The following is a 13,159-nucleotide window of genomic DNA, read 5'->3' as shown; positions in this document are numbered from 1 at the left end:
ACAGCTGAGGTGGGAGACTCTGTCCATAGGACAACAATCAGTCGTATACTGCACAAATCTGGCCTTTATGGAAGAGTGGCAAGAAGAAAGCCATTTCTTAAAGATATCCATAAAAAGTGTTGTTTAAAGTTTGCCACAAGCCACCTGGGAGACACACCAAACATGTGGAACAAGGTGCTGTGGTCAGATGAAACCAAAATCGAACTTTTTGGCAACAATGCAAAACGTTATGTTTGGCGTAAAAGCAACACAGCTCATCACCCTGAACACACCATCCCCACTGTCAAACATGGTGGTGGCAGCATCATGGTTTGGGCCTGCTTTTCTTCAGCAGGGACAGGGAAGATGGTTAAAATTGATGGGAAGATGGATGGAGCCAAAGACAGGACCATTCTGGAAGAAAACCTGATGGAGTCTGCAAAAGACCTGAGACTGGGATGGAGATTTGTCTTCCAACAAGACAATGATCCAGAACATAAAGCAAAATCTACAATGGAATGGTTCACAAATAAACATATCCAGGTGTTAGAATGGCCAAGTCAAAGTCCAGACCTGAATCCAATCGAGAATCTGTGGAAAGAACTGAAAACTGCTGTTCACAAACGCTCTCCATCCAACCTCACTGAGCTCGAGCTGTTTTGCAAGGAGGAATGGGCAAAAATGTCAGTCTCTCGATGTGCAAAACTGATAGAGACATACCCCAAGCGACTTACAGCTGTAATCGCAGCAAAAGGTGGCGCTACAAAGTATTAACTTAAGGGGGCTGAATAATTTTGCACGCCCAATTTTTCAGTTTTTTATTTGTTAAAAAAGTTTGAAATATCCAATAAATTTTGTTCCACTTCATGATTGTGTCCCACTTGTTGTTGATTCTTCACAAAAAATTACAGTTTTATATCTCTATGTTTGAAGCCTGAAATGTGGCAAAAGGTCGAAAAGTTCAAGGGGGCCGAATACTTTCGCAAGGCACTGTATATACACGTGTTAGCTGTGTTCTAATTTTTTTTTCTATCAAAAGCTAATACGTGCTATTCCTAGTGGGATCCTACAGCCGAGCTGATGACTCTGAGCAGCTGTAGCAAAAATCCCAAAAAAATTTGTGCGCAAATATCAGAATTTACCTTTTTGAAAAATGGAATATAGCTTACTAACAGCTATAATGTACAAATAAACATATAAGGATTATTTTTTTCAACAGTAGTTACTCCACGTGGAAAATGTGTGTGTGTGGAACTTAGTGAGATTCAGTGGCAAGACATGGCTTCTTCCATACAAATTGTTCAAATTGTTATTCCCAACAAATTAAGATAAATACACTGGAAATGTGTGCATATACTGAACATATAGCCTATTTCTTATTACATCTGTTGAGATGTCATCAGCAAATGTGATATTTTTTTGTAAACATTGACACAATAAAACATTTTTTTTAAATTAATGTTTATATGCAGCATTGTTCTGGAGAAAACAAGGATTATTTTGCCAATCAAACACCATACAAATACATCTTAAGGTTTTTCTGCAACTTAGTTTTCTGTAATTTATTTCATATGTTTTTTATTTATTAATCTGCTTATATTATTAATATATGTATTATTAATAGTAGTATTTCTCCCCTCTCACTTTTTTACGTTTGTACTAATTTGTATTTTATCATAGTATTTCTCTATGGACGTTTTGTGTCTTGATTCAACTCAATGTGTAACTATTGCACATTTTAGATATTCACTTTACCAATGTAATATATTTTGTCTATATACTAACGATGATGAAATGGATGCCTGGTTTGGGGTTTCATGTCGCCCGTGTTCTGTGAAACATGCACCACATATTGGTCAAGGGCAGCATGTTTATCAATAAATCAGTCACTCAATCATGTCTGTCAGCAGGATTTCAAACTACTGGCCCGATTTTCATAAAACTTTGCGGAAGAAAAGGAATCCATTACATGTTAGAGAGGATCTGAAACAAGGGACAGACACACAAATTATATTTCACTTTAATTAAAGTGCTCATATTATGCTTTTTGGCTTTTCCCCTTATCCTTTATTGTGTTATATATCTTTTTTGTGTGCACGTTATAGGTTTACAAAGTGAAAAAGCCCAAAGTCCCCCCCCAAAGGGACTTACCATCTCCAACAGAAAACACTGTTCACCAACTGCTCCAAACGGCTCTACTGTAGTCCAGCCTTTACTTCAGAGACAAACGTGGTCACTTTATAACACACGTTCTAATGCTCGCCTAGCTGCTAGCAGGGCACGCCCTCATACTCTGCTTCTGACTGGCTAGTAGTCCTTACCTAGGTACTGTCAGGGCACGTCGCCTCATACACTGCTTCTGACTGGCTAGTAGTCCTTATCTAGCTACTATCAGAGCACGCCCTCATACTCTGCTTCTGACTGGCTAGTAGTCCTTACCTAGCTACTGAGCATGTGCGACTCCCAACAAAGATGGAACAGAAGTGAGGTCTCACTCTGTAGCTAAAACAGAGAGCTCAACACACAGGGTGAAAAGAGGAGCTGCAGCAATGTGCAGTACAACAAAAATATGGTGTTTTTTAAAAATTAAACCACACAAACCTATTCTGGTACAACCTCTAAATACAATTATGAACCTGAAAATGAGCAAAATATGAGCACTTTATGTCATTGCGAGATAGGGCGTTTGTGCTTCATTCATGTGGTGTTGGAATAATCAGTAAATTAAGTTCCAGACTGGGAATATTCACATTCCATTAACATTGTGAAATAGGGCATGCCTTGGCGGAGTTCTGCACTCTCTGCCTTCTACTACGTGAGCCCAGCCTCTGCGCGTTACCCTATTAGATCTTGGTAGAAACATGCTGCATGTGGATTGGCTCACGGACTATGGCTACGTTCAGACTGCAGGCCCAAATCAGATTTTTTTTGGGGTCAAGTGACCAGGTCAGACTTCTTCAGAAGTAGTGTGAACACTCAAATCTGGACCAGATCTGATTTTTTTCAAATCAGATTTAGACCACTTCCATATGTGGTCCTGAATCAGACCCAGGTCTGATTTTTATTTCAATGTGGCCGCAGTGTGACCAACCAAGGCGGATTTGATGAAACTTTTACGTCAATCTACATCGACATTTGTCCCAATGAAGCGCCGCTGGGAGTTAGCCCTAGACACAGACAGAAAATTAAAAAAAAGAAAAAGGCGACAAAAGGGAGAAAAGTGGTGAATCAAGAATGCAATGGAGTAAGGGGGGGGGGGTTGGGGGGTTTGTGGGGGTTGGGGGGGTAAAATAGAAGGATCATACAGTAACCGCTCCGTTTTTGAGAAGAAATAGCTAAATGGAAGAACGGGGACACAGGAGAACGTGGCAACAGTGTCAAAGGAAGGTGAGGAGCCTTAAAGCTACATTCTCCTCCTCCTCCTCAGCACCTGCTCATTAATGTTACGGCTGCCATTACACAAACATTTTGAAATAAAAGCAAAAATGCTTCCTTCCTCCATAACCTCCCTAACTTTAGTGCAACAGCGTGCGGCGTCTGAGGTCATCGTTATTGTTCTTTAGCGCATGCGGGTAAGTTCGAAACCGCAAACCGTTTACACTGGAATCTGATACGATGGAACGCTACGTTCACACTGCAAGTCTTAAGGCTTAATTTGGAGATTTGCTCCCTAGGTATTGTAATTCAATTGTATTGAATGATGAGGCATTTTTTCGATACTAAGGAGGTGATTCGGTCGGTGCCAAAAAGTATTGAATTCGGTACCCGGCCCTATGTGACAGTGAAAGATTTTACCCCTATTAATATTTTGAAGCCAGTTGGTTTTCCCTCCACATTCTTTCGGAAAAAATTATAAAATTAATTTGCAAGTTTCGGAAAAAAAGTGAGACAAAAGTTATAATTGTAATACTAATTGAATTTGTTCCTGCTGCTCTGCGGCAGTATGAACGTCGCACGTATACAGTAGCTAAAAGATGTTCCAGAAGAGGAATCCATATGTCCAATACCTCTCTGATAGCTCCCCCCCCTCCCCCATACTTTTTCCATTTGGAAAATACGGCAATCTTTATTTTCACGTGACTGTGGCAGCTCCATAAAGAATGTTTAACAGAGTTTACAGCAGTTAAAAGGGCAAAAGGGGAGCAAAAATTAATCATAAACCATAATCAACAAAACAAACAATGGGAGAGAAGACAGAAATGTGCCGTTTAGAACAGTACAAAACCAAGAGTAAATTACAGCTCATTTAAGACATGCACAACCGTAGTTTGAAAATGAAAAACATTACATGTGGTCCTTTTATTACATCATTCATTAAGAACAATAAAAGCAAAGGCCTTCATAACATTGACCCATATCCCAAGGCTTCAGATTACATTCCTCACCAACAAGTACCTCAGTACTAAACTGTACATTTACACCATTACAATATGTACAATCACAATATATTAATATTATTAAACTGAATATACAACGGGTCACCTTTCTGCTGACGTACATTATAAGCAGATATGGAACATGAGATGGGTGCAGTGAAACTGATGGAATATAAACAAATTTTTGACAACATTGAAAATATTCCACAATAAATTCAGTTTCAGAAGAAATCCGTGGAATGAGAAATATGAAACCCTGTACTGTTGGAAAAATATACTTTGAAAAAATGCCCTTCCTTCATTTGTTAGAGCACCCACTAGTGCCTCGTGTGACAAAATGTCCTACAACTCACCGTTAGTGTTTGAAACTCAACTGTGTTCCATTTTTAGAAGCGCAAAACATGTCAGGGCCAGGGCCTTTTTTTAAAGATTATTTTTTGGGCATTTTTAGGCCTTTATTGACAGGACAGCTGAAGACATGAAAGGGTAGAGAGGGGGGGGGGGAATGACATGCAGCAAAGGACCGCAGGTCGGAGTAAAACCCCGGCCCGCATATATAAGTAAACCTCTATATGGGCGCCCGCTCCACCAGCTGAGCTATCTGGGCACCAAAGACTCAATATTTTGAAAGATAAGACGTGAGATACTATATTCATCTTATTGTCAACCAAACCCATGAAATATTTCTGTGCCCTAGAGCTCCGTTGCACTTTTAGTTTGACTTAATTCCACATACGCCGGAGCACAAAATGTGGGTTAATCTGCCACTGAAAATAGTCCCCAACATATGCATGACTTCCTCCTGTTTCAGTTACATTTGCTCAACTGACAGTCAACCAAAATAAAAACATTGTTGACTTAGTGTAACAACACTTGGTGGAAACCTAGCATATGGCTGTCCGTGTATGTTACGGAGGATAGGATGGACATCTGACACGTGACGCATCATCAATAACATGTTGACTAAACACCACACACACAGTGGCCTTCTAATCACTTTCAGTTTTTTGTCCGCCGTTTATTCTAAACATTAATATGCGAGGTAAGCTGTCACAGCAACCATGTACATGGCGAGGAAGTGGATTGGATGATTGTTCGCAGAAACACTGTCACGCCTAGGGCTAGGCAATATATCGATATATGAGACTAGATATCGTCTTAAATTTTGGATATGGAAATATCCTGTAATGACATAAGTGTTGTCTTTTCCTGGTTTTAAAGGCTGCATTACATTAGAGTGATGTCATTTTCTGAACTTACCAGACTGTTGTAACTGTTCTATTATTTGCCTTTACCCACATAGTTATTATATCAACATAACTGATGATTATTTATCTAAAATCTCATTGTGTGCATATTTCGCGAAAGCACCAATTGTCAGACCCTACATTATCGCCAGGGTCGATAGAGGTATTTGGTCAAAAATATCGTCAGCTCTAGTCACGCCTAGTCATTTTGAAAGAGCAACGGCCAATGGAGAACCTCCAACGCTCCACCGACCAATGACGTTCACTCACTCAGTCAGTCGCTTTGCTGCGGTCCAGCGGCTCGCTGAGTGAACTGGAAAGGGTCCAAAACACAAGGTGAGTCTCAAGTAGGTCACTGGGGGGGGGGGCACTATATCAAATTAAGTAGTGTCACTCTGATGGCTGTGACCTATGATGAGTGCATTTTGGTTTCCAAACTTCACTGATATACTGTAGAACTACTTCATTTGATTTTACAAAAGCTCTATTAGCTAGAAAATGTAGATCATGGGGGAGATAAGCAGAAGTATGAAGTGCAGAGACGCCGGTAAAGATAGTTCACCGGGCACAGACCGGTTTCCGTCCTGAAATCTAGGGCTGTACCGAATAACGTTGACATTCAAATTATAAATCAACATTCGAATGTTGCGCAGCTGTTTGTTTTTGGCATATCTATTCATTCTGTTTGAACCAGATAAAAGGTTAGACTACACTAATATTATTAGTATTAGCCTATACTATTTGCAGAATTAATATTCCAGTAGTGGCTGCATAGGATCGTATCCGACTCAGGTTATCCAAACATTTCCACTCTAGAGCGTTGGAAACATGTAGTTATCTGACTAAATATTCTGCTTCAATCCATATTTGTTGGCTTTTAGAACTTTCAAAAACAACATTTTCACTGCAACAGCTGTATTAATGGGGGGGGGGAGCTCGCAGCAATCATAAAATCTATTTCAGCTCTAACACTATAATAAAAAAACGATCCGTTGTATCATTTTATTCTAATTGACGATTTTTTTGGTGTGATGACATCCTAAAATATGACGACAAACATTCAAAGCTTCAATTGAAAACCTCAATAGAAGCTTCGAAGGTAAAAAAAAAAATAAAAATGAACATAAAGACATTCGGTACAGCCCAGATTTGGTCAACTTCAGGACAGAAACTCACATGAACCCTGGGTAATCACAGCGCGGGCTCCCACTGAGCCGAGTCTGAAGCGGTCCCTACGGCTTTCAGTGCTTCTTCATGGAGTCCAGGAGACGCAGGATGTGCAGGAAGAGGTTGACAATGTCCAGGTAGAGGTTGATGGAGGCCAGGATGTGCTCCTCGGGGGAGAGCTGCTTCATCAGCAGGTGGGTGTCATAGATGATGAAGCCGCAGAAGACCAGGGCCCCGGCTCCGGCCATGACCAGCTCGGTGCCGTCACTGTTGAAGAAGAGCTGCGGAGAGGACAGAGTCAGCATGAAGGAGGCCCTTTCTGGCTCATCAAAAGGGATCTTATGATTTAATAAAAAAGAAAGGTCCGTCTCTGTAGGGATCCTTTCCATAATGAAGGCAGACACTGAATAACAGAATAACAATCTGAGCCTGTTGGTTGCAAAAACAGAACTTGGGACGGAAATTGACGCCACACATCTGTCCTATAGGATTACGTAGCCCGTTTTGCAGCTGCCTGTTACAGCGTTACTCGCTCAATACTGGACCAATTTCAAAGAGTTTTGTTCACAGTCATTTAGACACCAACGCATGGGACAAACTTTAGGAAGGACGCAGGACGCAATGGTGCACTTCTGCACTGCCATCGTTGCGTCCATCCTCACCTGGTATACGCTGCTGCCTCTGCCCAGGACAAGGGCAGAGTGCAGCGCATCGTCCGCCCTGCTGAGAAGGGGATTGGCTGGATCTGCCGTCTCTCCAGGACCTGTGCACCTCCGGGAGGCCGAGGCGGGGCAGGAAAGATTGTAGCCGATTCCCTCTCACCCCAGACACAAACTGTTTGTTTGGTCTGGTTATAGCCAGACTACCCCGGACCCCCACTGACACAGACTCTTAACTCTTTGTTTCCTGTCTGACAATATGACTTTCTATAACATCCCATACCCACACCCATGTGTGTGGTGTGTCGGTTTCTGCGTGTAAGGCTCATTTCTGCACATCCGTGAACAGGGACCATGCAATTTAGGATCACGGCAAAAGTGAAACAGGTTTCAGCTTGAACTTTGCCTAGCTTTGCATTGCCTACAGCCAATCGGTTTGCCTTCATTTACAACGTTCCACTGACTCTGTATGCATTCATGCTTTCTTTACATCTATACATGCTTTCTTTGCATTGTATATGCTTTACTGTATAATGCTACTGACGAATAGCATTCATCATATCCTGCTCTCTAGCCGCTGGGTATAAAATAAGCACTCATCTGAGTGGATATATAAAAAAAATTATAAATAAATAAACACACTCCACAGAGACAAACCTACTTCAAAAACTTGAATACATATTTTTACATTATGTCTTTGTTTCAGTTTCTTTATTTCTCTATTTGTTTCTCTTTCTGTTGTTTGTTATTTTTACTTTCTTTTTCTTTGGAGATCTTCTTTCTTTCGGTTTTCTTTTCTCCATTTATTTATATTAAGTGGCTGCTTGCAGACTGACTTGAGGCCATTTTGTAAGGCCATGGGAGTCACGACAAAGTGATCTGGCAAAAGAACATGCAGTTGTAGGCGAAAAAAGTCAAACGTGGCTTAATGCAACCTCATCTGGCAAGGTGCTGCTTTGGCCAAACACATACACTCCTCCTGGTACATTACCGTGCATTCTGCTAGATAAACAAGATGGAGGATTACATGTCCCTGTGATAACTTTCCAGAATTGTAAAATCCTTTCTCTATATTCTATTCTCTGATAAGCTTTCAGACTCGTGGATCTGTTACTCACATCAGGCTTCCTGGATCAGATTTGACCTTTAGCACCTGTAGTGCCGTTTTCTGTCCGAATGAAGGCCTCTTCGTTGTCTCCCTTTTTATTTATATCATATGAAAGACACGCTAATGTCACTTACCCTCATGAAGCTTGCAATGAGGAGGATCCACAGGCAGGCGAACAGCCTGTGAAGACAGAACAGATCAGGTACAGTCAGTCGGGGTTATACAGCTTTGATTAAAAAAAATAAAAAAAAAAAACACTGTGCAGCAGCCATGACACACTCACCCTGCTCCCATTTTGCTGAAGTCTCTCTTGGACTGCAAGGTGTAGACTGTCAGTCCAGCAAACACAGCACAAGTCAGGAACAAGGCTTGCAGCACGGTGGAGTATTCATAGAAGGTCACTGTGGGGGGGGGAGAGAGAGAGAGACTCTGCAGTCAGGACAGTCTGCAAACAGGCTCTAACCACGGAAAGTGACCAAACTCCTTCAAAAACACTTACGAGCTGTGGCCACAGAAACTGCTTCCAGCAGAGTCTGAAAAGAAGACACAATTCTGATAAATAAAGAGGACAGCAGCGGAGCTAGCATCACAACATGAAACCTTCACACTCTACACCAGTGGTTCTCCAGCTTTTTTCGATAATGTTCCCCCTTTGAACAGTGTTTTTAATCATTTTTGGTAGAAAAAAAAAAAAGTCTCTATAAAGAGGAAGAATACAGCGATGTCAGCGATAGATTTACTAAACAACAGCTTTGGACCTGGAACATATTTAATGTTGATGACAAATGGAGACATCTTAACTTTAAAAAATAACGAAAAAAAAAAAAAAAAAAAAAAAAAACGGTAGAAAGAAGGAAATAAGGCAAAAAAAGGTTGAAAATAATAAAAATTTCGAAAAAAAAAAACAGTAGAAAGAAGGAAGGCAACACAATGGCGACAAAATTCAAATTAGCGACAAACTTCAAAAAAAGTGACAAAAACTGACAATAGAAAAAAGTAAGGAAGAAAGGCAAGAATAAATCAAAACAAACGACAAGACCATCAAAAAAAAAGGTGACAAACTTCAGAAAGAGACCAAAACTTAAAGTAACTACAGCCTTGGAACTGAAAAACATTTTGCTAAAAATGTCACATACCACCCTCCCCCACGTAGTCCTCCGGAGTACCCCTAGGGGGACACGTACCTCCTGCAGTCCTCCAGAGTACCCCTAGGGGGACACCTACCCCCATTTGAGAACCACTGCTCTACACCATGTGTGAGTGCTGGACAGCGTGGGATTTATTGTGGTGCTCCGGCTTAACAGATGTTACATTCACCGGCCAGCCAACCTAAATGTTACGGTCCCTAACATTTAGCCAACAATTAGGACTTAACAGACTGGACACAAAAAACGGCTTACAAATATGAGCAGCAGGTAGAGGTTGACTGGATGCTGGTGTCTGTACACGGCCAGGGCCAGCAGGAGAACCAGAGAGCCCAGAGCCGAAACCAAAACCACAGCAGGACTGGGGGGAGGAACCAGAACACAGTCAGACAACGCAGCCAACACAAGCTTCAGAAATATTAGTCAGAGAAGATGTACACTACCAACCAATTCCAACATCAGTTGTTTATCAGGTTTTCAAAAATGGTCAACATAGGACTGTACAGACAATCATTATAAACGCAACGCCTATGTTATCGGGTTGCAGCACAACTTTAAGATATCTCACAATCCCGACAAATCTGTTTTGTGTGATTTGGGTGAAATTTCCCTTTAACACAGGTTTGCAATTGGATATTGTTGTAGGCTATATGTTCAGTAACTAATGTGTAGGGCTGCAACTAACGATTACTTTCATTGTCGATTAATCTGTTGATTATTTTCTCGATTAGATTAGTAGTTTTGTCTCTAAAATGTCAGAAAACTTTGAAAAATGTGGATCAGTGTTTCCCAAAGTCCCAAGATGACATCCTCAAATGTCTTGTTTTGTCCATAACTCAAAGATATTCAGTTTACTGTCAAAGAGGAGAGAAGAAACTAGAACATATTCACATTTAACAAGCTGAAATCAGAGAAGTTTTACTTTCAACCGATTGTTTCATTATCGAAATAGTATCTAAATAATACAATTAATTTAAAGTGCTCATATTCTGCTCATTTTCAGGTTCATAATTGTATTTAGAGGTTATATCAGAATAGGTTTACATGGTTTTATTTTCAAAAAACACCATATTTTTGTTGTACTTCACATTGCTGCAGCTCCTCTACTAAGGACTACTAACCAGTCAGAAGCAGAGTATGAGGGCATGCCCTGACAGTACCTAGGTAAGGACTACTAGCCAGTCAGAAGCAGAGTATGAGAGCATGCCCTGACAGTAGCTAGGTAAGGACTACTAGCCAGTCAGAAGCAGAGTATGAGGGCGTGCCCTGACAGTACCTAGGTAAGGACTACTAGCAGAGTATGAGGGCGTGCCCTGACAGTAGCTAGTTAAGGACTACTAGCCAGTCAGAAGCTGACCATCCTCACCTGGCGTGGACAAACTCCTTGATGGGTTGAGAGAACATGAAGAGGGCCGAGGTGGCTGTGGTCAGAATGATCTGCAGGCTGAGCAGGGTGTACACCTTCCTGAGGAAGTCTGATTAACAAAGACAGCAATGGGGTCAAAACCACACAGAAACAACTTTAATTATTTAGCTAATTAAGATTTAAAAACATAATTAACAAATAAATCATGATGTACTATTAAAAGATTGAGACAAGACTTTTTTGGTCCCAGGTGAAGGTTCATAAGCTACCCAGCGGTTTACTTAAGTCATATTTTGAATAAATGACTTTTAGGCCTACTGGTTAACTGTATTTAACAGCATGTCTACGCTGGGATAGCTCAGTTGGTAGAGCGGGCGCCCATATACAGAGGTTTACTCCTCGACGCAGCGGACCCGGGTTCGACTCCGACCTGCTTTGCTCCATGTCTCTCTCTATCATGTCTTCAGCGGTCCTATCAAAATAAGGGCCTAAAATGCCCCCCCAAAAAAATCTTTAAAAAGCAATAAAACATTAACGTTACTTCTACTTAAATAAAAGATCTCAGTAACGTTACTTCTTCCACCACTGCAGCTGGATACGTTTCTGTAATAGTAAACATAGGATTGGCTCGTTCAACTTAAGCCAACAACGTCAGGTAAAGCCTCTAAAAGACCAATGCTAACAACATTGACACTGTAGCTAACGTAATGTTTTAACCAGTGCTATCCAGTTAATACTGGGCTGGCTTTTTGTGACACCGAGGTAATACGTGGTTGTTAAGGATAAAATGTTAGCTATAATAACAACAGTCAGTGGCAGTAACGTTAATGTATATTTCTAGAGTAAGTAGCTAGCTAAGTAACGTTCAACGTTACTAGCGTTAGCTGACGTGGCTAAAGTGCCGTTAGCACTAGCTAGCTACGACGCAAGCCTTGTTTTGCTTACCCATACGTATCTGGACACTTGCTGTAGCAACATTCGTGCCATAGTTGAAGTCGTCTTCAATAGAAGACCTGGGGTATGTTTCACTACTCATCGTGTTACTGTTCTCAGCCAACGTTAGATAAAGAAAGGTAGATTATGTGGATGGAAGAGAATACGGAAACACTGGTGTTTACAATGCAGTGACGTCAGCAAGCTGACTTAAAAAGAAAAAAAGTAAAGCTCTCTTTTTTTCGACAATCTTTATTGACTATGTACAAGGGACAATGCTGAGTGACGGAATGAATAATAGGCTGATAAAAAAGAAAGTTTCAGGTTGCACACAGGGAACACACAATACACTACTTAAGTATTTTACAGCATAAATATGTGTAAGTATATAGCTAAACATAACGTGGAATAGAAACAACCTCTTTTTGAAAAAGAAACAGTGTGAGTTTTTTTTGTTATTGGAACAGGCTCTACCACAGTGGCACATGAATAAGATAATGGACACCATTAAGGAAACAATGGAAACCACCATTGTTCCAAAACAATAACAAAATGGTGCCAGTAGAGCTTAAAGGAATTATGAATTATTATTCTTAAGAAAAGCAAGAAGCCCTGCTGCTGCCCAAGGGAAGGAAGCAATGGCGGTTTGAGACTATTTCAAATGGAAGGAGGGCCCAGGCTGGGGCCACGTGCGATTTTAAGGGTACCAAATATTCTGAATATGTTAGGGCTTATGCTTTGTTCTAGTCACACATATATATATACAGTAGGCCTATCTCACAAAAGTGAGTACTCCCCTCACATTTTAGTAAATATTTAATTATATCTTTTAATGGGACAACACTGAAGAAATTACATTTTGCTAAAATGTAAAGTATTAAGTGTACAGCTTGTATAACAGTGTAAATGTGGTGTCCCCTGAAAATAACTCAACACACAGCCATTAATGTCTAAACCGCTGGCAACAAAAGTTGTATAAAGTGAATATGGAAAGTACCCAATGCCAATCTCTAGGTATGGTGAAGGGTATGTGATGATGTGGGGTATTTTAATTCCAAAGGCCAAGGGAACTTTATCATGATGTATAGTATCCTGGATCCATGAAATAACTGGCCTTTAAAATAAACATCTGCCTGATATGGGAATTTAACATAGGGGTGTACTTACTTTTGTTGTTGC

General features: G+C 40.7%; 1 protein-coding gene across 1 annotated transcript; it reads right to left on the bottom strand.

Moving 5' to 3' along the window:
- Positions 1–6,262: 6,262 nt before the first annotated feature.
- Positions 6,263–12,202, bottom strand: tmbim4 (transmembrane BAX inhibitor motif containing 4). The gene is made up of 7 exons (XM_039791198.1): positions 11,993–12,202; positions 11,048–11,156; positions 9,937–10,042; positions 9,036–9,069; positions 8,820–8,937; positions 8,671–8,716; positions 6,263–7,050 (listed from the first exon to the last, which is right to left on the bottom strand). Exons 1-7 carry the CDS (start codon positions 12,081–12,083, stop codon positions 6,844–6,846), a joined length of 711 nt encoding a protein of 236 aa, XP_039647132.1. The 5' UTR covers positions 12,084–12,202; the 3' UTR covers positions 6,263–6,843.
- Between the last annotated feature and the right edge of the window lie 957 nt (positions 12,203–13,159).

The sequence above is a fragment of the Perca fluviatilis genome, chromosome 23 (assembly GCF_010015445.1).
Source record: "Perca fluviatilis chromosome 23, GENO_Pfluv_1.0, whole genome shotgun sequence".
Lineage (NCBI taxonomy): Eukaryota > Metazoa > Chordata > Actinopteri > Perciformes > Percidae > Perca > Perca fluviatilis.
Note: the sequence above shows the minus strand (reverse complement) of the source record. Positions and strands in the feature narration are given on the sequence as shown.